Below are 27,182 nucleotides of genomic sequence, written 5' to 3' on the forward strand. Positions count from 1 at the left end.
CTGTCCCTCCTACCTTTTCTTCCTCCTCTCCCGACCACCCCACCCCTACTTCCTCTTCTCTCTCTCCCCCTGCTGGTTTGCTGGTTACTTCCCCCTTCCCTTCTCTCCCGGCTATAGCAGGGTCCAAGCTGCCTGCGAGGGACGGGGCGAGATTGGCTGCGGACTGTACAGATCAGCCAAAGAACGAAGTAGTCTCTCTCTCTCTCTCTCTCTCTCTCTCTCTCTCTCTCTCTCACACACACACACACACACACACACACACACACACTCAAAACTCGGACCTGCCGCACCACGGCCGCTCCAATCCCTGGAAAAGGCAATCGAGCGCCCTCCGGACCGCTGCGCGCACCCGGGCTCCGGCAGTGCGCCCGAAGCTGGTGCTTTCCCCAGCGCCGCCGCTTAGGCTGGCTGTTCTGGAAGATAAAGAGGGGAGGGAGGATAGAGACAGATCCTGAAAACACCCCGGCCACACACGCCGCGACTGAAGCTCTTTCTCGGCGTACCAGTGAGGACGGCTCCAGCAGCGCCCTGCCCCGGGGAGGTCCGCGCGGCTGCCCGGGAAGAGCCCACCTGCCGGTCCGAAATCGGCCAGGGCAAAAAGTGCGACTTGCCGGTGTCCTGCTTAAGCAGTGCCTGGAGCCCCCGGCGCCCTCGCCCCAGCTAATTGGAAGTTCAACCCTCGGCTCTGTCGCGGGCCCCTCGCGCCCTCGGCGTGTCCCCCCGCCACGCGGGGAGCGGACGCGCGGCGCCGGGACGTCGCTATGGCTGGGGCGCTCCGGCTGCTGTGCCTGTGGCTAGGCTGCTTCTGCGTGAGCCTGGCGCGGGGAGAGGGACTGACGCGCAATGTCCCGGAGCCGCACAGGGCTGTGCCAGGAGACCGCACGGCAGGTGGTGGCCCCGGCCCCGTGCTGCAGCCACACGACAAGGTGTCGGAGCACATGCTGTGGCTCTATGACAGGTACAGCGGCGGCGGCAGGGGCGAGGCGGAACGGGAGCAGCGGTCCTCCGAGCGGGGCTCTCAGCCCCTGCGGCCCCCACCCCTGCGCGAAGGCAACACAGTTCGCAGCTTTCGAGCCGGAGCATCAGGTGAGTGCCCGAGACGCCCCCTTTCCGCGGTCCCGCCGCAGGTTTCTCCTGGGACCCCCCCCCCCCACACACACACACACACACTTACACACAGCTTCTTTGTCTGCTCTCCTCTCTCTGATGCGACCTAGAGACCTTCCCTCACCCTGTGCAGCCGCCCACCGAGCCCCTCGGTCCCGTCACACCCCGCGTTTCGCCAGCGAGTAATCCCAGTTTTAGAGCCTGAATTGAGAGGGAGATCTGGAGAGAAGAAAGGCGCTGAGCAGCCCGGTAGGTAGGGGTGGGTTGGAGGAACTGCCTGGAAAAGGGTGAGGGGCTATCCCTTGCCCAGCGGAGCCCTCCCGCGCTGGGTGTCTGAAGCACTCTTGGGGCCCCTCGTGCTGATGTTTCTTAAGCCAGCCAGCGGAAATTCCCTTGGACTGGGCTTTGGCCATGTCTACCTAAAGGCAGCTGTCATTTTATGCCAACCCGAGGCACCAGAGAGAAAAGTCACACTGGAACTAGACGCCTTCCCCTCGCCCTTTAGACAGTCGCTTCTCCAGACCTTGCACCCCCTCTTGACTTGCACAGTTCTCTGTGTTTACTGTATTTGACACTTTCTATCTGATAGTCCCTTGGTGGCAAACACACAAACGAAACCAGGTGGTCTGGTGTTCTGATTATTTAAAACCCATCTGGGCAAATAGGGGTTGTACCTATTCCACCCTGGGAGGAGTTGAGGGGGGTGGGGGTGGACAGCGTGGATGTAAACACCTCTTGGAATCCGCCGATGAAAATCTGCTCATCCCATTTTTCAACACACAGATCACTGCGGACTGAGATTCATGGTTTAACAAGGTTTCTCCTGTCCCCTGTGGTGAAGCGAATAACTTATGCTAACAGCCTGCCTCCCTTGTGCTAACAGCTTGAGGGAAAGTTTCCTGGACACTGACTCGGTTTATATGCTTTGAAGACGCATCAGGCTTTTTTGTTCACTACATTCACGATAAAGGGAAATGTAACTTGCAAAGCCTGTCTTCAGTGAACCGGTGAAAAATAGCCAAGAATCTTCAAGTAAGGAGGCCTGGCCTCATGCTCTATCCATTCTGTCAGAATCACTAGAAAGAAATCTCCTGAAGCTTTGATATGTAGGACTCCTGGAAAAAAAGGAAAACCAAAGCATCCATCAAGGAAAGCCCTAGGTTGACACTGTAAATACACTCTAGAGCTCCTAGGCATGATGACATTTACAATAAATGTGAATTATGCTTTCTAATGCAGAGTCTTTAGCTAGGGTCTGAGCTGAACCAGATTTCACCTTCTTCTTAAAACCATGAACATAATGTGTAAAGGGCTGCCCTCTCCCTGGTATGCCAGCCACTTGAGCCTATCCTCACAGCTGACTAGACCAGCGAATGCCTTGTTTATTTCAGTGCAACTCTGAGAGCAGAGCTCAGTGAAAGAGCAGCGTGGGAACAACAGGAATTGGAGAGAAGTTGGGTGGGCAAGGCAGGTGACAGTAAACGAAGATACTCAAGTCGCTCTTGATAGTGTGTGTGTGTGTGTGTGTGTGTGTGTGTGTATGTGTGTGTGTGTGTGATATTCCTAGGGAGTAGCCAAAGCACCCAAGAGACATATGGTATGTTTTTTTATCAACAAGTTTCATTTTTTAGTATGAATCACAGGGTTTGGAAGTGGATTGTGAGTTTGCTTCATTCACACCTATTGCATAGTTGTTTGTATGTTTGTTTTAGGCTGAGTGAACCATGTGTGGGAGATGGATAAGGATTTGAATAACTCAGGCCCCTTGGACTTTTGGGCTTCCGCTCATTCTGTGCATTATAATTTCAGTGTCCCTTATCAGTCTCACTGGTCTCATACCATCAAATGATAAACTCTGATACGGAGGCCAGAAGTTCCCTTGAAATGATGAATTGCAGCTTGAAGCATATATACAAGGCTGTGTGCCCTGATAAGGAAAGTAATCCCTTTAGCATCCTAGAGACTGTCTTAATGACTTATTCATCAAACGTGGACACTGGTTTTTGTGGAAGCTTAAGTGTCATGTTACCGCATCGGAGACTCCTGGAGAGGTGGTTCATGCTGGACCCCTTCCAAGAGTGTTTAGTTACTAACACACTAAAAAGACCTTATTATAAGGCAGTTCTGGCTCTAAGAAGGCACGATTTGGGGAAGGTGCTAAGGCTTTTTATGTGTGTCCCTCTCCTCTGTCCATATCAACGTTTCCATAACTCTCTTTGTCTTGCGACGTATGTTCTGATATAGGTGAAAGATGCTGTCTGCTTTAATAAATCAGATATGTTTTCTAGCCCATGGTGTTTAGGTTTCACAGCATATGGGCTTCTCTATAGCAACGATGTTACAAATTTTAGTGGAAGGTCAGATGGTGTACTGTGTATATGGAGTGGCTGCTGATCAGGCAGACTTTCCAAGTGCTTATTCAGGCTGAGTTATAGCCTTAGAGCCCTATTTGCTCCTTGGAACATACCTGATTAAAAGTATTTATTGTTCTAAACCTAGAATATCTTTGGTTGAAATGTAGCTGCTGTGGTATCCCTCTGATTACTTTCTACTTAAACCATTACTTGATGGTGGGTGGCATTCATCCTAAATACACTTTCTGCTAACCCCTTTTCTCCTCCCTCAATGCTATGCAGTGGGTGTGCCAAAACCGTAAGTTTGGAACACTCATAAGTCTTTTTGTGATGTGTAAGGGTTTACATAAAGATAGGTTTTATCTTTTCCTTTGTAAGAAGTAATTTACAAAACTATTGACGACAGAGCAGTTTAGATTTATAAAAATACACCGTCTTGTAGGAACACCAGAGGCATATGAAATCAGCTTTTATTTTAATCTTAGTCTAGGTTGTCCGTGGCTACTGTGTGTAAAAAGAAGAATATTTCACAGAAGGTTTTCTCCTGGCCTGATTTTTTAGGGTACACGCTTTGTGCTCATTAGTTTCTCATTGTTCCCATAGCCACTTATTCTTATATTTCCTCTTCACAAATGGAACTTCTTTAGGAAAAGTGATTAAATCACACATGTTCTTATTAGGAAAGTATCATTACTTTAATTCATGAAATGTAACTACAAAATGATGACATTTCGGTGAATATGTGTCACCTTTTTAAAAAAAAATCACACAGACTGGAAAATTGAGGGAATCCGGACCCAAAAGTGAATATTTTCCTTCAATGAGAAAGGGAGCGTCCTTCCTACTGTGACCAAAACTATTTAAAAATAAAGGATTATCATTTGATGTGATTTTGAAGTGCGAGGCTAAAATGTAAGCCTTTGGAAAAGATAGAGTTAAGGGCAAATCGAGCATTCCAGTAGGGGCCATCCTTGTAAAATCCACGGGCCAGTGGTAGAACATCACTTTTAATGGGTTTAATGGCAAGGGAATATAATAACATTATTAAAACGTAGTTACCTTAAAATTTCTGGCACCTAGAAACTAGGCTTGAAATTAAAGAGCACTCGGGTTATCTAACGTTTGTATTCAAAAGACAACAGTACATCTGGAGAAGGGAGGTGTATACATGGCTGCTGTGAATTACATACTACTTTGAATGCATGACAGCCCTTAATGAAGTTTTTACTGTAATGGGCAAGACAGCTTTACAATCTCTGACATTTAAAAATCCATAATACCATGAATTCTTGATTATCCATACTAATGGAAAAGAGAAAGAGAATGAGTTACATGAAAAAAAATATTATTTAAATCTGGCTTTTTAGTATAGTTAGACACACTCAAAAAAGCCAAGAGACCATGAGGGTCAGTGGGAAAAACATCCCCTACATAGGTAATTCACTCAGGAAATATTTATACATTAAAAATATATACATAATTAAGAATATATTAAGGTGGTCACATATATCTTATCCAAGCAATGATATTTATGAGCACTTGACTGACCCAGTTTAGATCTCTCTAAAAATTAAATAGGGACATGAATGTCAAATCTGCTCTTAGGCATTTTGGAATTATACAAGTTTATATGTAGAAGAGGCCTTAAAGAGAGCAAGTTCAACCCCCCTTACATGGAAGAAGAAATGGATGTCATGCTGTATTTACCAGACAATTTTTCAAACATACTGAGTGAGCTCAGCTCAAAACCTATTATTTCTAATATTCCAGTCTAATTTTCTAGGAGAAAATTTTATAAAAAGTGTCTTTGGAAGATGTTAACAGGTGTTACATAAAATTGGGTCCCATGGTCAAATAAGTTTGGGGAAAAAAACTATCATTTTTATTTGCTATGGGAATCTCAGGGCCTTTCAATGATAGTGAGTCCTCCTAAGAGTGGATCATTTTCCCTCTGAGAGAGCATTTTAGAGAATTATGGTTCTAAGATATCTAGTTGGGGAAACAGTGGTTCGGACACTTCCTAATTCCCCAGGAAAGGAAGATATGCAAAATGCAAGTAAATAATCACAACTGAAAATGGTCTCGTTTCTCATTTCCCATTTAATACCTATGTCAGGATGGTAACTTCCATTTTTACTTTTTGGACTTGGGTCCAACTGGCACCATATCATCTTCCTGCTTTCATGTTTTAAACTTCTCTGAATGTAATCATAGAATCTCTCTGTTATTAAATTCCCATTTTCCCAGTTTCTTTATGAATTCTCCTCCATTGTTGTCTTCTCTGGACTTGATCTGCATTAGTTCACAGCTAGTATGATGCTTTTAAAAGAAAAGCTACTTTATTTGTGGAAAAATTCACTGGAGATTATACACATAACTTTGTTTAACTGTATCGCCATTAGTATCTTGATGAAAGACACTAAAAAAAAAAAAAAAAACCAGACACACTCAAGACACCTATCAAATCCCTTATATAATCACCAATGTTTGTTGCATTTATTAGACATAATAAAAATCGTACCCATCAAAAAGCCTAGTGAAAAATACTGAACAACTTTGCATATCCTTTCTATTTGCTACCCAGGAAATTTTGCTACAACATCAGAAGTTTTCTCTCCAAATTTGGCTGGTTTTCCCATCTATTCAGTGTGTATATCCTAGTAATTAGTAACTTACTAACTTGATTTTAGTGGTGGTAGTGGAAATAAGTTTAGCATCACAAATAGTTTCAGCTTGAACTTCCTATGCCAAGTTTCAGTTCAGAGTGCATTGTTATGGTTATGAGCCCATGAACATAGAATTATGTAATGGAAACACTGACATAGTATTAATCAAGTGACACGAGTATACCAGGATAATATCTACTTTGGACAGTAGTAAATGATGACAGTGTAACTGAAGAGCGCTCATATATGGAATGTTTAGAAATGCATGAAGTTGCTGGTCTACCACATATTAGCAGCGGTTGTGTCCTAGCATATTGGTACCTGTAACAGTACTTTCGGTAAAACACCTTTTAGGGATGATATGTTTAAAGGCATAGATGTCTCTTTATTTATTTCAGACACCTATGCATGTAAGTCATAGAGCTAATTGAGCAGTGTGTTTATTGAGTCCTTCAGTGATGGACTTACCTTTCAGACCATCTTTTCTTGGCAACGAACCACAGTGAATGCAGTGCCTAGATTTTATTTGGGCCCTACTAGGAATAAAATCTGGGGACAAACTGATGCTACGCTGTTACCATCTTCAGTAAGTATTTCTTACTCTACTGAGTTCTTTTAAATATTCCTTTTATAAAGTAAAGGCATCCAATAGTTGTAGAAATGCAAGATTCTTTGTCCAATCATCTGATTTTACAGGTAAATCAACTGAGACCCAATACGATCTTATTTACTTTTCCTTCGAAGAAAATTTAAAATTAAAATATTGCATGGAATTAAACTAAAGACTATTTGAATTAAGTGTAATGGCTACACTTAGGCATGGGTTAAGGTAAATGGTTTTCAAGCAAAGAAGAGATTCCTGGTACTTTAATTTTTCTATTACCTGAGGCTGAGTTAAGAGATCTAAAGGCTAACCTTGGTCGAATTGCTAATTAATCAAGTTATCTAACATTGCCAGTCTCAGTTTCTTTAACTATCAAATGGTTAAGTCATACCTACTGTGCCAGTGTCACAGACAGATGGTAAAACTCAATTGGGAAAATGCATTAAAAGTTTAGAAGCTCTGTATAAATGAGATATTTTAGTATTTTAAAAGGTGTCTCTCTCTAGCTTCCCACAAAGCCATAAATATACGTAAAATGGGGCTCACGTGCAATTGTTTGTAACACACAACAGCAATGTAAATATAAACAGGTGATAGTCCTCTTGTAATACAATCCATAATACCCCAAACCCACATTCAAGAAGGTACTATTTCTGTCCTGGCCTTGATGGCTGAGTGAGCACGGCTACACTTTGTTGTAGTGAGGTTAAATGTTCTAAAGGATGGTCTCTGTATTAGCTGTATCAGTGTCACCAGGGAACTTGTTGGATATTCTCCAGCCCACCCAAGACCATCTGAATTAAATTCTGGGGGTGGGACACAGAAATCTCTATTTTAACAAGCCATCAAGGTGATTCTGATGCATGTTCGAGACATACTTGTCTAACCTCATGTCCCTAAGGTTTTGAGTATCTTATAACCAGCTTCTAAAATCCAGGATTGATTCACGTGTGAGACCTGATCTCATCTGGTGCTTTCAGTGGACCTTTCTGTGGACAAATGGTTTATTAATTTATATAATAGCAGGCTTCTTTCACTTTAGAAGGTATATTAGCATCTTTAAGGTAGTCTTTTCTCTGGAGTGGGCTTTCAAGTAAGTTAATAAAGACTTCTTACCCTTCTGTCATAGTTTCAGAGAGTTGGGAGCCTAATAGACCTGCTAGAAGGGGGATATGGAAGAGGAATGTGTAAAACAAGTCTCTGAAGTGCAAAGAGCATATCTCATTTCATTCTTGTGTTCTGAGGATCTGGTGTAGTTTGCCACATAGCAGGCACTCAGTAAATATTTCAGTTGAGCTGAATTAGATGTTCAGGGGACTAGATAAGAAGAGATAGTAGAGAAGCTATTAGCCAGGCAAAAGATCCTTTAAAAATAAACTTGCCATGAGAGAAGTTTCCATGAGGCGTTTTACTATGTACGTGTCAAATGGCAATGCTATTCTACTTTATATACAACTGTTCTAATAATGCTTTTTTCCTGATGAACTGAAAGGAAGCACCATAATGCCATATGGTACGTAAACCCAAGAAGGGCTTCTGCTGACTTTGGGAAGTTGAAACTACTTGAAAGTTTTTTTTTTTTTTTTGTTTTGTTTTGTTTTTCATTTTGGTGTTAAGTAGGAAACATTTTTGAATCTGGTGAGTTTACACAGTTGTTCATTCAACACATCTGACAAATATTTTTCAGGATATAAATATCCAGACTGTGCAAAGTACTAGGAGTTCAAAGATTGATTAGGACACGGGTCTGCCCTCTGAGAGCTCACAGTCTAGGAATGCCCTTGGGCAGAGGCTGAGAGTAGATAAACTGATTAATGAACATTTTGCTGTTCTAGAGAAACCTACATTATATCATCTTTGGCCATGTTTTACTTTGGACATAGAGAATGGTTGTCTTGGAATCCCATAAAACTCAGTCGTTTGACGGCACTCTGCAAGAAAAACAAAATTCTGTGACTTTCTGTTCTATTTAGAAAGTCTCCATCTTGCCTTTGCCTGAGAGCTGAAGGTGGCAGAGAGAAGCAGCAGTCTGGAGTCAGTAATCCGCAAGCACTCAGCCAGTGGCTGCAGGTGTATGTGACTCTTTCCTAGGCACCCTGGCATTTCTAGCAGTTGTACGTTGGAGAAAGAAGTGGGGGGAAAGAAACTTGTCCTTAGTTACGTATTTTCTGTATGACTACAATGTTTTTCCTGCTTTCTGGGGATTTAACTAATCATCAAGATTTCATTTAGGCTATTTGTTTTAAAATCAGACTTTACATAGAAAGCTTTCCATTATATGTCCTAATTCCCTCTGAAAACATTCTGCGTGGGCCAGCACGAAGGTGAACTTACCACTCCCTGGGCACCGCCTCAGCTACTCCTTGACAGGAGCTGAACCTTGCCATAACACGGCCTGTCCTAAGTTACAGGTTCCTACTGAGTCCTTGGTTTTATTAGGCTTAGGTGCTTTGTCTTCAGATAAAAACAGAAATAAATCCTCTGCCTTTATCTATTTATCAAACTCCCTAAAAAATTCTATATAGTTAATAGAAGACCTGGGCTTCTCTCCAAAATCAATGTTACCTAGCTGGTGCTTCATTTTTTGAATTTCTACAATGAATAGGCTGGACTCGGTCCGTTTATTCATGAAAGCAGCATTTACTGAGTACTGCTTTAGAGTTAAGCCCTAGGCTTGGGGCTGACGAATCTGATAAAAGTTACTACAGGTGACCTTGCCTTTAAGGAGTTCTTGGTCTTAGGAAGGAGCGACAGTATGATGAAAATCATATTAGAAGCGGGATTCCAACCGAAGGAGTGGGTTGTCATGATAAGCGTGCCTCAAGAGTGGTGCCGCTTCTCTGCCTTAACAAAGCAGGTCTGGATTATCAAGGACAGCAGGGCAGATGAAGGCATTCTAGGAAGAAACAGCAAAACCCTGACAGGTGTTCGAAGAGGCGTGTGGCTGAAACTCACCTGACTTCTGGAAGCTTTTTAAATTCACAGACATGATGATTTTAGAAAATTCAAAAAATTATAATGCCAATGGCAAATCCTAACTAGACTGCAGTTGATGTGTTCCCAAGCAAGGAAAATCCAAGCTTGTGCCAGTGCCAGAAAACAGTAAGAAAACAGCACCACCTATTGGTAGTTATATTTTGGCGTCAAAAACATTTCCTTAGGAAGAGCTGAAAATAAAGCCTGTTGCAGTTCCTTGCATGGGATCTGAGAGGTTATCTAGTGCATCTCCCACACCCTCCATATCAGAAAAATATCCTCCTGCAATAGTCTTGAATTAGGACTATCTTATGTTTGCTCAGTCCCACAGAAGGGTCTCACTATCGTACTAGACACTTAGAAAGTCATTACATATTGGTCTGGATACCGCCTCCATTCAACTCTCACCTTTAGACCTCATTCTCATCTTTGACCCTGGAAAGAAAAACCCCAATCTCTCTTCAGCCCCTTAAGTATTTGCGAACAATTTCATAACATTGGTAAACTATTTTTTTTTCTTCCTTCAGACCATGTATTCTCCATTTATTCAACTCAAACTTGTAAGACACAGTTTCCAGACCCGTCAACATCTTGGTTACTCTCTTCTGTATCAATAAATTGGTTAAAATGAGAACATCCAGAATTAAGCATGCAACTCTAGATATAGTTAGATTGGTGTGGCAGTTAATGCTTCCTGGTACCTGAAGACTACAGACAGCCTGAAAATTCGTTAACTATTGGTTTTTTTTTTTTTTCACCTGATAAAACCCACCATTGTTTTTTATATTATTAGTGTGTCAGTTTGTTCTTATTAATCAGAAAGTGTACCTTGGGGTTCTAATTCAATAATTCCAGATAGCTAAGTATCAGAATAGTTCAGAAGAAAAGAAAAAGCGAGCACTCTAGCATTTTTCATTTACTGGTGTTTGAACATATATACCTGTGTCTGTAGATAAGACTCAACTACTCAGGGAGAAGAGCAAGACGCCTACTGCGAAACCCCTGTTCTTAAGTATGTGAAGACTCTCATTTGGAAAAGTTAAATTAATTTTAAAACTCCATCAGATAAAAAGCATGAGAGTGGTTGAATACATATTATCACTTATTTCCACTTTCAGGGAGGTATTTATCTCCTTAGTTATTCCTCTCCACTCAACTCCATGCAACTCTGCACGACTCTCTTATTCCTGTTTCCATCCATTGTAAATACTAAGCATTTGATGGGGCGTTTGGAGGGGAGGAGCATTAACTTGCACAGAAATGAAATGTTTTAAGGTTAAAGAAGGCAAAAATAAAGTATGGGTTGGAGAAGTCAAAAAATGTTCTGGCGAAATGGCTGAGACTTGTAGCTTATTATTAGAACAAAGAGGGAGTCGAGGTCATCTAGAACAGCCAGGGCTAATGCGCCCCCTGGCCTGGTAGAAATGGCAAAGACGTTGAGTGCTGGGCATAATACAGCACCTGTAGTTAGGAGCTAGATGTGAATTGGCCATCCCTTTTCTGAATTCGGCAGCTTAGATGTCTGTTAGGACTTCAAAAATCTAGATTAATTTGGGATATTTTATAAATGTCTACTTAAAACATTGGAAATATCGCTATGCAAATACCTCCAGTATTGCATACTGCCAGAATGTGCTCCTTCCGTTTTCCCACCCCCAACTTCCCCTTTTCCCTTCATTCTTAAAAGTCTAGTTCAAAGGTTAACTCTTCCCGGTGTATCCTTCCCCTTACATGCACAAAGTTACTTGCTCCCTCCTTGGTGCTACTCCAAGAATGTAGTTCACACCTCTGACAGCAAGTGGCGTCATCATGGCCTAACTACCTGCTTATTGCTTATCGGTTTTTTCCCCCCTGCCACAGTGTGGACAGCAGCGGCCATTTGTGCAGCCCTGAGACCCAGGGCAGGATCCAGTCCCTAGGAGGTGTTCGACACCCTCATGTTTGTTAAACGGAAACATTGGTTTTGCTTTGCTTCTGGTTCTTTGTTGGCTGTAGTGGATGACCATGTGAGATACCCAAATAACACAACTGAAGCTATGTGTAGAATCGCTATGCCGTAAAGCACTGTCGCTAAACTGCCCATTTAACTCTTTTAACTCTATTTTGGAGCAGTTTGTTAACCTTAGACTTTTGACTGCAGATTGAACCAATTAGCTACAGCTGGAGGGAAAATTAGAAAGTAATCACCAAAATTATCTTTATCTAATGTTCTTGGTAAAGGAAAGTATGTTACATTCCAAGAAGGGAATCTTTTGCCCGGTTCACTTTCGGGTTTAAGGATTCATGTTTAGCAAAATCCTAGTTCTTCTCTGCACTTGGAAAGAAATAAATGCCTTTTTTTCTTCCCTTTTGGACTATATGTGACTACAAAAGTGGTGGTTATCCTCGACTGCCATGGTCCAGCAGAAATTTCATTTGAGCCACAAATGTGAGCCACATATGTAATTTTAAATTTCTAGTGGCCACACTTAAAAATATGAGAAGCAACAAGTGAAATTAATTTTAAGAACATACGATTATATTGAAAATGTTCTGTACCCAGTTTCTGGTGTGGGTGAGAGGGGAGGAAGTTCCCCGTACCAGCAAGCAATTCTCAGACACCAGCAGGGTATCTGAGAATTCAACTCGGTCTCCCTGAAAATGGCATCAGATCCCACAGGCGAAGGGCTCAGCCCACAAGACCACCCTCCACTTCTTTTTTTTTTTATTTTTTTTTTTAAATTTTTTTTTTTTTTTACATTTATTTATTTTTGAGAAACAGAGTGAGACAAAGCGTGAGCAGGGGAGGGGCAGAGAGAGGACACACAGAATCTGAAGCAGGCTCCAGGCTCTGAGCAAGCGGTCAGCACAGAGCCTGATGCGGGGCTCGAACCCACAGACTGTGAGATCATGACCTGAGCCGAAGTCGGACGCTCAACCGACTGAGCCACCCAGGTACCCCGACCACCCTCCACTTCTGATGCCAGTCGCAAGCCAAGGTTGTTACCTGTGCTTCTGACCAACTGGCCTCATACATATTAGAGGTTCCCATGACCCCCTCCTTGGGTCCAATTAATTTGCAAGAGCAGCTCACCGAACTCAGGAAATGTATTTGTTTACCAGATTACCAGTTTATTATAAAAGGATGCAACTCAGAAACAGCCAGATGGAAAAGATGCATTGGGCAAGGTAGGGGGAAAGGGTGTGGAGATCCCATGCCTTGCCCAGGCGCGCTGCTTTTCCCCAAATCTCCATGTATTCACCAACCTGGAAGCATTCTGAACGCCATTCTTTTGGGTTTTTATGGAGGCTTCATCATATAGGCATGATTGATTGAATCATTGGCCTTTGGTGATGGCTTCAACCTCTGGCTCCTCTTTCCTTGTGAATCAGAGATAGGACTAAAAATGCCAACCCTCTAATCAGTGGGTTGGTTCCCCTGCAACCAGCCCCATCCCCACCAGTCCTCTAAATTCACCTTGTTAACATAACAAAAGGCACCTGTATAGTTCTCATCACCTAGGAAATTCCAAGGGTTTTAGGAGCTCTGTGACAGACACAGGACAAAGACCAAATATATGTATTTCTTATTTTAAATTACAGTATCTATCACAGTATTTAACCCCATCCATCCAGATATTATCCTTTAATATGCAATCGATATAAACTTACATTCATGTGATATTTTACATTCATGTTTGTACTAAGTCTTTGAAATCCAGCGTGCATTTTACATTGAACAGCACATTGCCATTCAACCTTAAATAGCCAGTCACCACCATATTGGACAGACCGTTCTAGTTAGCTAACATCCGTTGAGATTTTCTGTGTGCTGCAAGCTCTGCCTGCATTCTGTCAATTAATTTGCACACCTCTGCAGTCGATGCTGTTGGACTCTTTTTACAAATAAGCAAACTGAAGGGCGCCTGGGTGGTTCAATCAGGATGAGCATGGACTATTGATTCTGGCTCAGGTCATGATCCCAGAGTCGTAGGATCAAGCCAGGGGGTCAGGCTCTGTGCTGAGCATGGCACCTGCTTTGGATTCTCTTTCTCTCTCTCTCTGTCTCTCGCTCTCTTCCCCTGTCTTTCTCTGTCAAAAAAAAGATAATAATAATAATAAAATAAAATAAATAAATAAGTAAATAAATAAATAATAACAAAGCCAACTGAGGCTTAAAGAGCTTAGATTATTTGCCTGAGGACAGCTAGTGGGTGTGGTGGAGCTGGGCCTGGGCCACGGGGCTTTGACTTCAAAATAGTGTACTGAACTAAAATGAGAGCCATCACAAGAGGCAGCCTGACAGATTCTGAAGCATTTACGAGAGGATATTGAAGATTAGACACAGGGGTGGAGGCTGCTTAACAGCAGGTCACAAGGTGTCTGGAAACAGTTTGAAAGAGGGAACTTTTTTTTTTTTTTTTTTTCCAGGAGGAGGATACATTTTGAAGCAAACTGTTGGGCGAAGGAGCACTATTACTTTACCCATTAAGACACTACCACCCAGATCCCATGTAGTTCGTTTTTTCCCTGCCAGGGTGTCTGTTTGGCAACCATTCGATTGCCACATACTTAGAACAGAGACTTCTCTTCCTTCCATTTTAAACTTCCATCTGCTACAAGAAGTTTGGGTAAAAGTATATGCTACAGTGACTGGTACGAATTAAGGCTAGAGTCTCTGAACAACCCTGATGCCATGGCTTTGTTGTAAAGGTCTGTAAAATATTATCCTGGTCTCATGGATTATACAAATGGGCACAAATGGCAGCTTCCTCCTTTTCCTTCACACGGTGTTAAAAATGAGTAAAATATGTTTCCCATTGCACTTCCCTTGTGCTTGCGGACTCAGGGAACTCATTCTAAGTTTCCACATCTTTGTAGAAATGTTTTGTTTTTACTGAAATATGTTTTTGATCAAGAACATAATCTCACGATTGCGTATATGTTTCTGAAACCAGTATGTATATGGAACAAGTGCACGGAGGGGGACTCAGGCTCTGGTGGCTGGTCCCAGGACTGGGCATTCTTGAGTCTAACCTCAGCCTTACCACTAATTTGGTAGATGATCTGAAGAGAAGGAACCAACTTCTGCCCTTCCTAATCAATCTCTTGTTCTGTTACTCTCATCTCTGAAGAATTGGAACACAATTTGACCCAGGTCAGTAATTTCATCGAAAGAAGAAATTATTCGACTCTTGAATTCTTGAGATGTCATAAACTCCAGGCAAGCTCCACAACAGTGTTAATTCTTTATGACACGTTTGAATGTGTGGCTCATTGTTCCACACATGTTACCTGAATATTGAGTTAGATGGTCTTGCTCACCTACCCCCATCCTGCACCGTAAACTTTGTGAGGCAGGTAGAAGAAGATATAATCCCATAATACACTAATAACAATAATGAATTATAGTTAGAGAAACACTTTCTGGGTGCTTTATGAACTGCTTTACACACATCTAATTTAATGCTGATGACAGTAGATGTAGACACAATCTCTATGTTATGAATGAGAACACTAGCTTGCCCAAAGTGGCTGAGTCAGGACTTGAATCAAGGTGAATCTAATCTCATCAATGCTTGTAACCAGTAGGCTATACACTCCCACTAATAAGAAGATATTCCAATCCTGTGCCAGATTTACAGGACTAGTTCTTGGTAATTTCGTAATGAAAAGCCAGAGCTCTCAGCTCTCATACCAGTAAGTTTACTGTTGTGTTACAACTTACACACATTTGTAGTGCTTCAGGAAAGGAAAAAGCAAATCAGTAAAAACGGCGAATCCTTGCTTTAATCTTTCTCTAGCTTTTAAAATTACTCCTATTATCGTTTTTGTTTGTTTAATTGAGGTGAAATTCACATAACGTGAAATAAACTACTTTTTAAGTGAACAATTCAGCAACATTCGATACCTTCACAATGTTGTATAACCACCAAGTCTGCCTAATTCCAAAATATTTCTATAATTCTAGAATAAAACCCCCTACCCAATAAGAGGTTTCCCCCCATTCTGCATGCATCCAGCCCCCGGAAATCATCAATCTGCATCCTGTCTCTACGGATTTAGCTGTTCTGGAACATTTCATGTAAACGGAATCATACAATATGGGACCTTTTGTAGCTGGCTTCTTTCATTTAACAATGTTTCCAAGCTTCCTCCACATTGTGGCAGGTATCACTTCATTACTTTTTATGGCTAACTAATATTCCACTGCATGGATAGAACACTGTTTTTCCATTCATTCGTTGATGGAGGTTTGAGCTGTGTCCACCTTTGGCTATTGTGAATAGTGTTACTGTAAACATGCATGTGCATGTACTTGTTTGAATACTTGTTTTCACTACTTTTGTCTATAAAGGAATAGAGTTGTGGGCTCACATGATATCTCTATGTTCAACTTTTGGAGGAACTGTCAAACTTTTCCACATCAGCTGAAGCATTTTACATTTCAACCAGCAATGTAAAGTGTTCCTGTTTCTCCACATCCTTGCTAATACATATTTTGTTTTTCATTCTTATAGCTAGGCTGGTGTATGTCAAATGGTACCACAGTGTGATTTTTGTTTACATTTCCCCAGTGATTACTAATGTTGAGCATCTTTTCATGTGCATGTTGGCCCTTTAAGTGTCTTTTTTAGAGAAATGTCTATCTGATGTTTTTGACCATTTTTTATTGGTTTCTTTGACTTTCTGATGTTGAGTTGTAAGAATTATTTACATGTTCTGGATACCGCATTTTGTCAGGTGTATGATTTGAAAATATTTTCTTCATCCATTTTTCTTTTGCTGCTCATATCTTGGGTGTCATTATCTAAGAATCCATCGCCAAATTTAAGGCCAGGCAGATTTTACCTGTACGTTTTCTTCTAAGAATTTGATGGCTCTAGCTCTTATATTTAGGCCATTAACTCATTTTTAGTTTCTTTTTGTATGTGGTGGCAGGTAGGGTTCCTGTTTACTCTTGTTTACTCTTCTTTTTTTTCCCTTCCTAGGAACCCTTGGAAGCAAAGGACTACACATCTTTAACCTGACTTCTCTAACCAAGTCTGAAAACATTTTATCTGCCACACTGTATTTCTATATTGGAGAGCTAATAAACATCAGCCTGAGTTGTCCAGCATCCCGAGGATGCTCACCTCATGCTCAGAGGAAACACGTTCTGATTGATCTCTCTGCGTGGATCCTCAAATCTGACAGAAACCAAAGTCAACACCTCGGTCACCTTTCAGTAGACGTAGCCAAATCTCATGGAGACCTTGGGTCCTGGCTGTCTAAAGACATCACTCAGCTCTTGAGAAGGGCCAAGGAAAATGAAGAGTTCCTCATAGGATTTAACATTACCTCCAAAGGACACCAGCTGCCAAAGAAGATGTTGCCCTTCCCCGAGCCTTATATCTTGGTGTATGCCAACGATGCTGCCATTTCTGAGCCGGAGAGTGTGGTATCAAGCTTGCAGAGGCACCGAAATTTCCCCATTGGAGCTGTGCCTAAACCGGACGGCCATATCAAGGCTGCCCTTTCTACCGAACGGAGAAGGAAGCGCTCGGCTGGGGTCCTGCTGCCTCTGCAGAACAACGAGCTTCCTGGGGCAGAATATCAGTATAGGGAGGATGGGGTATGGGAGGAGAGAAAGCCTTACAAGACCCTTCAGACTCAGGCCCCAGAGAAGACTAAAAACAAAAAGAAACAGAGAAAGGGACCCCCCCAGAAGAGCCAGACTCTCCAGTTTGATGAGCAGACCCTGAAGAAGGCCAGAAGAAAGCAATGGATTGAACCGCGCAATTGTGCCAGGCGGTACCTTAAAGTGGACTTTGCGGATATTGGCTGGAGTGAATGGATCATCTCCCCCAAATCCTTCGATGCCTATTACTGCTCCGGAGCATGCCAGTTCCCCATGCCAAAGGTAGCCGTTGTTCTCTGTCCTATACTTCCTGTTTCCGTAGAGGAGAAAGACACACTGACCGAGAGTGTGTTTTCATTGACGAAATCCATCTGGACACTTATTTATTGCCTTCTGACATGTACTAGGCAAGAATGGTTACGCTTGGTTTTTCTTTAATGGTTGCTAAGGTGATATGAAGTCTGTATCGGTATGAGGAAGGATATGAGAAAAAATGTAAAATGTGTGTTTTGTGCTTCTTCCAAACACAGTGCAATCAGCCATGTGGTCTCCTCAGCTGGGGGCAAATCTGTATCTGCCCACAATAAGCAAGCCGCAAACGACAGAAGGCTGATATTGGAGAGGGTATTCAGAGAATGACCAGATGTCATGGGGAAAAGGAAGGGAAAGGACTAATTGCATCGATGCCTTGTGCAGAACTTTTTGACAAATAGTTTCTCATGAGATGAACTGGCCCCACCAGAGTCAGGATCAGGGTTGGGCCAGGTAAACTCACCTCATGAAGTCCACCAGATGCTTATTTCATTTGCTTCCCTAATAAACATCAAAAACAGAGGTAACATAGGGTATGTGGACTATATAAGCTTCTTCCAAAATTTACTTCATCCGGTCAGAGCTTACCTGTGTCTCTTCCAAAATCAGTGGAAACTGCACTGTATCGTATCAGTACTCAGTATCCTGATGAATATATTCTCAGAAGCTTCCCCAATCCCACCACTGCCTTGCACAGCAAATCCAAGTGACTATTTTCTTTGAATTTAGAGTTAGTAAAGTACAGTGGTGCCCTCTGGCCTTCAGTTAGGCTTATCTCTGAACCTCTATTCTTAGCTTATAACAGTTTGAATCTCTGACATACAATGAAAAGGGGCTGTAGGAATAGAATTCAGAGAAAGAAGAGAGATGGGGTTTTTTTGTTCTTTTTCTCAAAACTTGAGGGGAATCAACTTTTGCTGTTGCATAATAACAGAGAAAAAAAATCTTTTGCCTCAAAGAGTGAGCAACTTCTACTTATAGATCTTTAAATTATCATGTTCATGTTCTAGTGTCCTGCTCATTGGGATGTTTAATGGAACACATGCATAAAGGTCTGGCCGAACAAAAGCAGGTCAGCCTCCGAGCCAGTAACTTGATTGGAATCGCGTTTTCTTCTTAGAATATCTCAGAAGAAAAAGTTTTCTACATCTTCTAAGACTTGTCTCTCCCAAGGATTTTTGTCGACTCCATGTTCTTTAAATCTAAACACAAAATAAGAATTATATACATTTACTATGATATAAACAGCCTTATCTTGTCTAAATATTCATAAAGGGTATATCACTGTCAAACAAAACTTTTGCCAATTGGGACAGCATTTTTTTTTTATTTTCTTTAATGTTTAGTTATTTTTGAGAGAGAGAAAGACAAAGCCATGAGTAGGGGAGGGACAGAGAGAGAGGGAGACAGAATCCGAGGCAGGCTCCAGGCTCTGAGCTGTCAGCACAGATCCTGACACGGGGCTCAAACTCACAAACCATGAGATCCTGACCCGAGCTAAAGTTGGACACTTAACCAACTGAACCACCCAGACGCCCCGGGATAGCATTTAAAAACAGACCACAAAGATGCAGAATGTTAACAGTGATGAATCTTTATAGTGTGGGTTGCTTTGTGGCATTGAGAGACAAAATGAATTCACAATCTGTCTCTGAACCCAGGATGACTGATTTTAAGTGGGTCTGTGAGTTTTCCAAATAATCTCTCACACTCGTAAATTGTAGTTTCTTCTATGTAGCCTGGGGAAATAATTTTTCTTCCTGACTCCAAATTTTCATACCCAGGGAGCCATGACAATATGGAGCTATTCAGTGAGTTTTCAACTACTCACTCGGGAGACCTGGTCTGGTCTCCGCTCTGCCACAGTTACCCCGTCTTACCCCTTCCATCTTGTTCTGACTATGCAAAACCCTGCCATTGCTTTGGTAGTTCTTCATGATGATTCTCAGTGATGCAAAGAATAATTATTTAAAAACCTTATGGGGGGGGCGCCTGGGTGGCTCGGTCGATTAAGCCTCTGACTTCAGCTTCAGGACTTCTTGGTCCTTGGGTTTGGGCCCCACGTCGGGCTCTGTGCTGACAGCTCAGAGCCTGGAGCCTGGTTCAGATTCTGTGTCCCCCTCTCTCTCTGCCCCTCCCCCACTTGCGCTCTCTCTCTCTAGAAAATAAATAAACATTAAAATTAAAAATAAAACTTATAGGGATAAGTTAAGAGTAACAGATAAGTTTAAGGAGGGAAGTGTGTTAATGCAGCAGAATGATTAAATGTACATGCTTGGTTGTAGCAGGACTTCTTAATTCTAATGCGGCTGCAGTTTGCCTGGGAACACGGAGGTTCTGATCCAGTGGTTCCGGGCATATAGCCTAATATTCTGCGTATCCATTGCAGCTCCTAGGTGTTGCTGATGCTGCTGGTCCACAAATCCCACTTTGAGTAGCAAAATTGAGGGCTAAATGTGGTTTGGGGGAGAATTCATACAGTTGACCCTTGAACAACAACACAGGGGTTTGGAGCACTGATGTCTCGCACAGTCAAAAATCCATCAGTAAGTCCTAACTCCCCCAAAACTTAACTACTAATAGCCACCTGTTGATCAGAAGCCTTATCAATAACATAAACAGTAGATTAACATGGATTTACTATGTTACATGTATTCTATATTGTATTCTTAACAATAAAGTAAGCTAGAAAAAAGAAAATATTCAGAAAATCATAAGGAAAGGAAAATACATTTGCATTACTGAATTTATAAAAAAAAAAAAATCTACGTATATGTGGACCCATGCAGTTCAAACCTACATTGTTCAAGGGTCAGTTGTATGTTAGTGTTCTCAACTTTGAAATGGGTACAATAGTACATGATAAAAACAATAGTTTCTACATAATAACAACAGTGGGTAAAGAAAACAGTAGAACACCGTGCACATGGTAGGCGCTCCATAAGTATTTGCTATTAATATTTGTATTAAAGGTCATTGTTGAGACCGAGGAGAACAGAAAATTCAATGTAGGGGGCTGAAGGAAGACCAAATGGGGAAAGGGATCAAGAGAATAAAAGATGTAAGACAAGGAAAAGTTTTACAAATGTTTCTACTCTCTTTTCAAACATCACAAAGCCTAAAATAGGATTCTCCCTGCAGGTTCAACAGCCTGTAAGCTCTTCCAGTAACGTTTCTTTGGAGAGTAATAGAATCAGGACAGCATTGGTTGCAACAACTGAACTCATCATAATATTTGTCAAAACTTGGAATGGCATCAGAACTCCAGGGAGACATAACAGGGAGAAGTGTGGAGTTTTCTCTCTGAGCCTGAGATTTCCTTTTGCCAAGTTGAGAGTGGAAGTTTGGCTGTTACATGGAGTTCTCCATCTCTCATCACCTTGTGAGAATCGGCTTAACTTTTAAGGCTTTCTAGTGGTTCCCTTTCGGCCTTCCAGGCTCTGTGGCTTTCAGGTGGTGTGGTAACCAAAAGGATGGGTAACACGAAGCAATACAAAGCTGCTATGTTAGGGGTAATTAATAAGCATTGCTGTTATCAGTACAGCTTCCAACATGGTAACCAGAGCGAGCTATTAAGAGAAAAATACAGTCGGAGCAACAGAGGAAAATAAGGTCTCTGACCAGATCAGTACAAACACATGTGGAATAACTGAGGTGCCAAAGAACTTTCAGACTTTAGATATACATTTTGCCCCAGAGAAAAGTTCTCCCAGGCCAGACTCCTCTGCTGGCCCTCCTTCCTTTTGGCCTCCTTCGTGAAAGCCTGCTCTATATGGCGGGGCTCTCCGTCTGCAAAAGTCGACAACCTGTTCTGTAATTCAGAACAGCTGTGTGCTGCCTTTCCCAAATTCCAGGCTTTGCCCTTTCACTGATTCCAATTAGATAGTTTCTGGGCTATCACACCCATGTGGGCTGGACTGGGAGAGTGTGGAGCAAAACCCCATGGCCCAGGTCAGGAATGAAGGCTCTTAGCTGATGACACACTCTCCCTTGCTAATGCATTTGTAATCAAATTCAACTCGAGGACATCAGGCGCCGCTTGGCAGGTGCGGGCCGGACCACTGCAGATTTCATTCACAGACACGGCCGCATGGATTTTTCTGATTTCTAGCCCCTACAGCCAATCTGTTCTCCCAGGGAGAGACCCCTGGAATTCTGCCATGAGATGAAAAATACCCATATAGCTAAGGCCAAGTCGTATGCCTTTGCTTCCCCCTCACCACCTTAGCGGAGATGGAAAACAGAGCTTTCAAATGAAATGAAAATGATTGAGCCATTGTTGCTGACCGAGATGCGAGAGAACCAACAAGGATTAGAGGAATGGAGTTATTTTTTTCATGGAATCGTGCGGAAGCCAAGGATAGCAAAGACAAAAGAATTGGGCAGCAAAGAATCTAAACACGTTGAGCCAAATATCCTATATCAAGAAGAAATTCACATTTAATGACTTCAAAGCGATAGACCCTCAAATTACTTTCCTGAGTTTCCAATTCCAATCTCTGGTCATGAAAAGATGACCCCAAAATCCTAAATGTTGCTGTACTCAGTTACCTAAGCAAAAATCACCTCAACTGATGTTAAAGTCATGTTTTACTCGCATTAAAAACAGAGACTAGGGAGGGAAATAACACAGACTGCATTTGCGATGGACAAATTTATTAAGCTGTATCAAGAGAGTCATGAGAAGCATGATCTGAACTCAAAAACAAACAGAAATTATAGACTGGCAGCGTGCTTCAAATGAGCAATTAGTGCATGAATCTTTTGTGCATGACATAATGATTCCTGGTAATGGCAGCCTGATCAGAGGATTCCATAGTGAGTCTAATGGGGAAACTCCCTAGAAAATTGAAGTTGTCTGATAAGACACACCAACTCAGAATCAAGGGCCCATTCCTGAATTCCAGCGAGCCCACCAGAGACTGTTCATAGTTTCTGAATCTATCATTTGTGAGTTAGAGCTTAAGAAAAAAAAAAAAAAAAAAAAAGGACAGGAATTTTCCTAGGAAACACCCATGAATATTTTCCGTATCTACTCTGGGTCATTTGCACAGAAACTTTTATTTTTGTTGATGGGAATTATTTCCACAGAAATAGGTATGATGGAGGGTAAGCTATTTCTTAGAAGTATTTCATCCATTTAGTAAATATTCAGTGCCCAGAGCATATACTGTTCCAGGCACTGGAGAACAGCAATGCAGAGCAGTATTTATCCTTCGAGACCTCTTCTACTTAAATAGATCCACTTCTTATGAAATTTAAATATTATAGGAGTCATTAAGACATAAAAAGTCACAGAATAATGTCACAAAATCTGTGGTTTAAAAAAAAATCCTTTGGGACATTATTATAAGCTGTTTGGATCACTGAGTCTTAAGAATAAATCAATAGAGAAAAGTGGATGGCTGCAAAAATTTTCTTTGGAAATTACCAATACTGATGAAATAACGACAGTGGTTATTGATCTCTACGGTACAATACCAATTACAGTTTGTGTCAGTTACACAGATTTTGGCGATGCTGCAAGGCACAAGATACCTGAAATAGAACAACAGAGACTTCCTTTTCTTAAAGGGAGAATACCTTGCTTTGCAAAGCTAATTGAGTGAAAGTTAACAACTCTTTTCAACATATACTTAAAGTTTCTAGGAAGAAAGAGTAAAAAAAAAAAAGTTGCACCTCATCAAGACCATTTTTTAAATGATTTATGCCCCTTCACAATAAATTTAAAGTCTAATGTATAGATAATTTCTTTAATTAAAGTTTAAAGATGGGATGAGGCAAATCAGATTTGCCGTTTGTCTAACAAAAATAATCTGTTTTCTTTTCTTTCTTTCTTTTTTTTTTTAGTGGTATGCCAGCTTTCTATATTATTTGCTTTTCCCTTGATTTGTATGTACCTTAACCTTTTAACTTGTTCCAGTTTCCCGTACTGGGAGGTTTAGGGGTATGAAATTAAAATATCAACTCAGAGGTGCCTCTGAGCCATGAGAAACATGGCTTGAAGTCTTGAAATTAAAAACCCAGAGTTTTGGCCTAAATCCCACTTCTGAATTGACATGTGATCTCTGCCAAGTTACCAAATTTCTGGTTCTAAATATATTTAAAACAAAACTCGTTTCACCTGCCTTAGAGAGACATTGGGGAAAACTAATGCTGAAAAGCATGGCATCTCTCCTGAAGAAGTTCATGCCACTCTGGCAATACCCGAACATTCTGGGCTTGGAAAAGTGTCCTTCAAGGCTGAGCAGAGCTGTTTGGCACTCTAAAGAAAACCACTTGTCTCACATGGATGTTAATGGTTCCATTTGGCATTTTCTCAGGAACAAATTTTTCTTCCTTGGTCAAACTTCTGATATCCATGAGATAACCTTCTGCCCCCTAGAATATTCCCAGAAGATATATATGGCTCACACTTGGAACACTTCTAACACGACTGCCTTGAAGTCTGAACCCATGAAGCAACAGTGACCCCCAGTGGCCAATGGGGTGATCTTCTTAACCCCAATTTGTGCTCCGAAGAAGAGGTGAATAAATAATTACAGTGGAGTGATTACCGTCCAGTTCATCCTGGTGGCGACTACTAAATAAATCAGTGCTCCTTGATGTGCTTGGTTTTATTTTAACAACAAAGTAGAAATATCGCTATAGCAGTGGTAATAATATGTCTATGTTAATTAAATAGGGTGTTTGCTAGGGTTCATTATGATTAGCGTAGAATCAAGAACAAATGGTTTTTGTTGCAGTCCTGTTGTTGAAAACACCCTAGAGTGTGTTATTCCCCTGTTTGGCAACTAAATTGTTTTTAGTTAAGTGATTCCGGCTTAGATAACTGGATTCACATACCCACTCTACCACTTACTAGTTATTTGACCTTAGACATGTCATTTAAGCTTTTTGAGACTATTTCTTTATTTGTAAAATATTTAAAAATGGTAGTTTTGTTATAAGGATCACAGATACTATATATAACATGCCTGGCATGTAGCAGGTACTTAATAAATGGTAACCATGTTGGTGATGATGGTATAGGAGATCGTGCTGAACGGGTAATGATGCCAGAGCGTTATAAAGTTGTTGAAACGAATTCGTTGCGTATGTACCTTAGGGATGAACAGTGAAGAGTGGGAAAGGAGTTCCACCTAACTTATGTGTTCTCCCATTTCTTTTCTAGTCTTTGAAGCCATCAAACCATGCTACCATCCAGAGTATAGTGAGAGCTGTGGGCGTCGTTCCTGGAATCCCTGAGCCTTGCTGTGTGCCAGAAAAGATGTCCTCACTCAGTATCTTATTCTTTGATGAGAATAAGAACGTGGTACTTAAAGTGTATCCTAATATGACAGTAGAGTCTTGTGCTTGCAGATAACCTGGCAAAGAACTCATCTGGGTGCTTAATTCAATCATTACTTTATTTAATGGACTCCCCCCCCCCTTGTTTTGCACTGCCAATGCATTTCATCCCAAAAGATTTTTTATAGTCAAAGAGAATGAGCAGACAGACTGACGATTTCCATCAAGGAGAACTGGACTGTGTTTGTCTCTGAATGTAACTAAATGCAAGATTTTCGTAACTATGGACATTTCTTTTTTTAAAAAATTCACGAAGGAAAAATGATCACTGAAACTCTTTTTCAGAGCTATTAGAGGACACACTGATTTATTTTTGTAAGGAGCTTTGAAAATAGGTTGGAAAAACACCAATAGCTTATCACTTATCTCTACTCATAGAGAATAGAAATTTTTCATATTTTGAAGTAGATTTATTGCCATAGATTCCTGAGTGACTCAGCAAGTGCTAAATAACCCAACCAACTTTTATGTTTATCTTCAAATCTGTTAAGACTCTTGTTTACCTGTGTTTTTCCTCCATGTGTAATTGTATGAATAGGTGAGTGGAGAGTGTGGGCTGAGTGTTAAGAGTATATGTATGTGTGTACATTGCCAGGTGCCTGTCCCCTCTCTAGGAAGGTTTGCTTAACATGGTTTTATAGTTCAATCTACACAGGATTCTTTGTGTTTTCCATTTCATGTTCTGGCAAGCACCATTCAATTATAAGAACTTTACCAAAAAGGACAGAGTGATCCAAGAGCATATGCAGAGAGTTACCACTTGGCCCAGCCATTTAATTTGAATTACAGTTGTTTTCATTTCATTGCCTCCTAGAAGAGGGAACCTGCAGCCCACTTTTCAAAAACCCACATGTACTTCCTCTTCTTTTTCACGAATACCTTCATTTGTTCTTTTAAATTGAATTCAAAAATTCAATTAAATTTTTTAAATTAAAGAAAAATTTGGGTTCTCTTGATATGCTTTTACTTCTTATGAAGCAATCCATAAATGCCTGAGGCTCAAAAACGGATGGAATATTGGAGGTTTCTTGAAATGACCAGATTAATCACCATCACGTGTTGAATATCATTCTTCAGCCACATCCAGGTCCAGGCACCTTTTCACATGGATCAAGGTTCAGCCATGAAATCTACTTTAGCAAAGCTCACTAAAAATTTTTCACCAAAAAAAGGAAGTCAAATATAGACACTGTGTTTTTTTTTCCCCACTTCCATTTGTCACAACTATCCTCTTACACCTTGCCCTAGAAAACATGTTTCAAAAATCTCTCTCTCTCCGAATCCGCATGTGTGACAACGATGTTTTCAGACCATGGGTGGTTGTTGATGTCCTATCTGTGGCCAACCCTCCTCTTGGTTGAGTCTCCGCTGATGAGAGACAACTAAGCCATTTCAGAGGCTGTGAAGTATCAGAAGGCGTGGGGTTTTGTTCTGTCTCTACCTGTAGCTACCTATCGTGGTTCATCATGTAATATTTACTGAGCATTTATTTTGTAAAAGGCACTGTGCTAACTGTGTGTCTTAGCATCTTCACTGGTAAAATGAAGAGGTTGACTAGTTGAGCCAGAAGAACTTTCTGACCCTAAAAGTTTGGGTTTTAGAATATGAGCTACTTTGTACACATCTTCCTTAAATGGATGATACCAATAGATCTAAAAATACTACAAATATCTCTGTTCATAAACCAAAGGCAAGAACATTCTAGTCTTCAGCCTTTGGGGGTGAGTATGGAATTCCCTGTGGTTTAAGTCATATTTCTAAATTTCTAACTTATTTTTGGAGATCCATTCGAAGATGATTACCATGAAAGAAGCGCTTTGACACTTCTGGAGGACACAGAAGTTGGTGTGAGTATATATGAACTCGATGAATGAGACACACTAGTTAGAACTAATAAATTAAGTTCTGGTGCCTGAGTTACTATGGTTTCTTAGAGTTAATTTTTTTATTCTGGTAGCATTATTTTAAATATTCAAACTGAGATAGGCAAGGGACTTACTCTTAATAAACTTTATCAAAAATTTGAGCGGTGCCTGGGTGGCTCAGTTGGCTAAGTGTCCGACATTGACTCAGGTCATGATCTCATGGTTCGTGAGTTCGAGTCCCACGTCAGGCGCTGACAGCTCAGAGCCTGGAGCCTGCTTCAGATTTTGTGTCTCCCTCTCTGCCCTCCCTCTCCCACCCATCTCTCTCTCGCTGTCTCTCTTCTTCTC

General features: G+C 41.3%; 1 protein-coding gene across 2 annotated transcripts; it reads left to right on the forward strand.

Annotated features, from left to right (window-relative positions):
• BMP3 (bone morphogenetic protein 3) lies at positions 1-27,182 on the forward strand. Of its 2 annotated transcripts, XM_060654787.3 has the most exons (4): positions 1-1,086; positions 1,218-1,356; positions 16,679-17,589; positions 24,794-27,182. In XM_060654787.3, exons 1-4 carry the CDS (start codon positions 844-846, stop codon positions 24,983-24,985), a joined length of 1,485 nt encoding a protein of 494 aa, XP_060510770.1. In that variant the 5' UTR covers positions 1-843; the 3' UTR covers positions 24,986-27,182. The 2 variants fall into 2 exon arrangements, with proteins under 2 accessions (XP_060510770.1, XP_060510771.1); XM_060654788.3 differs by lacking the exon at positions 1,218-1,356 and having other exon boundaries at positions 26-1,086.

This window comes from Panthera onca, chromosome B1, assembly GCF_046562875.1.
Source record: "Panthera onca isolate mPanOnc1 chromosome B1, mPanOnc1 haplotype 2, whole genome shotgun sequence".
Classification (NCBI taxonomy): Eukaryota; Metazoa; Chordata; class Mammalia; order Carnivora; family Felidae; genus Panthera; species Panthera onca.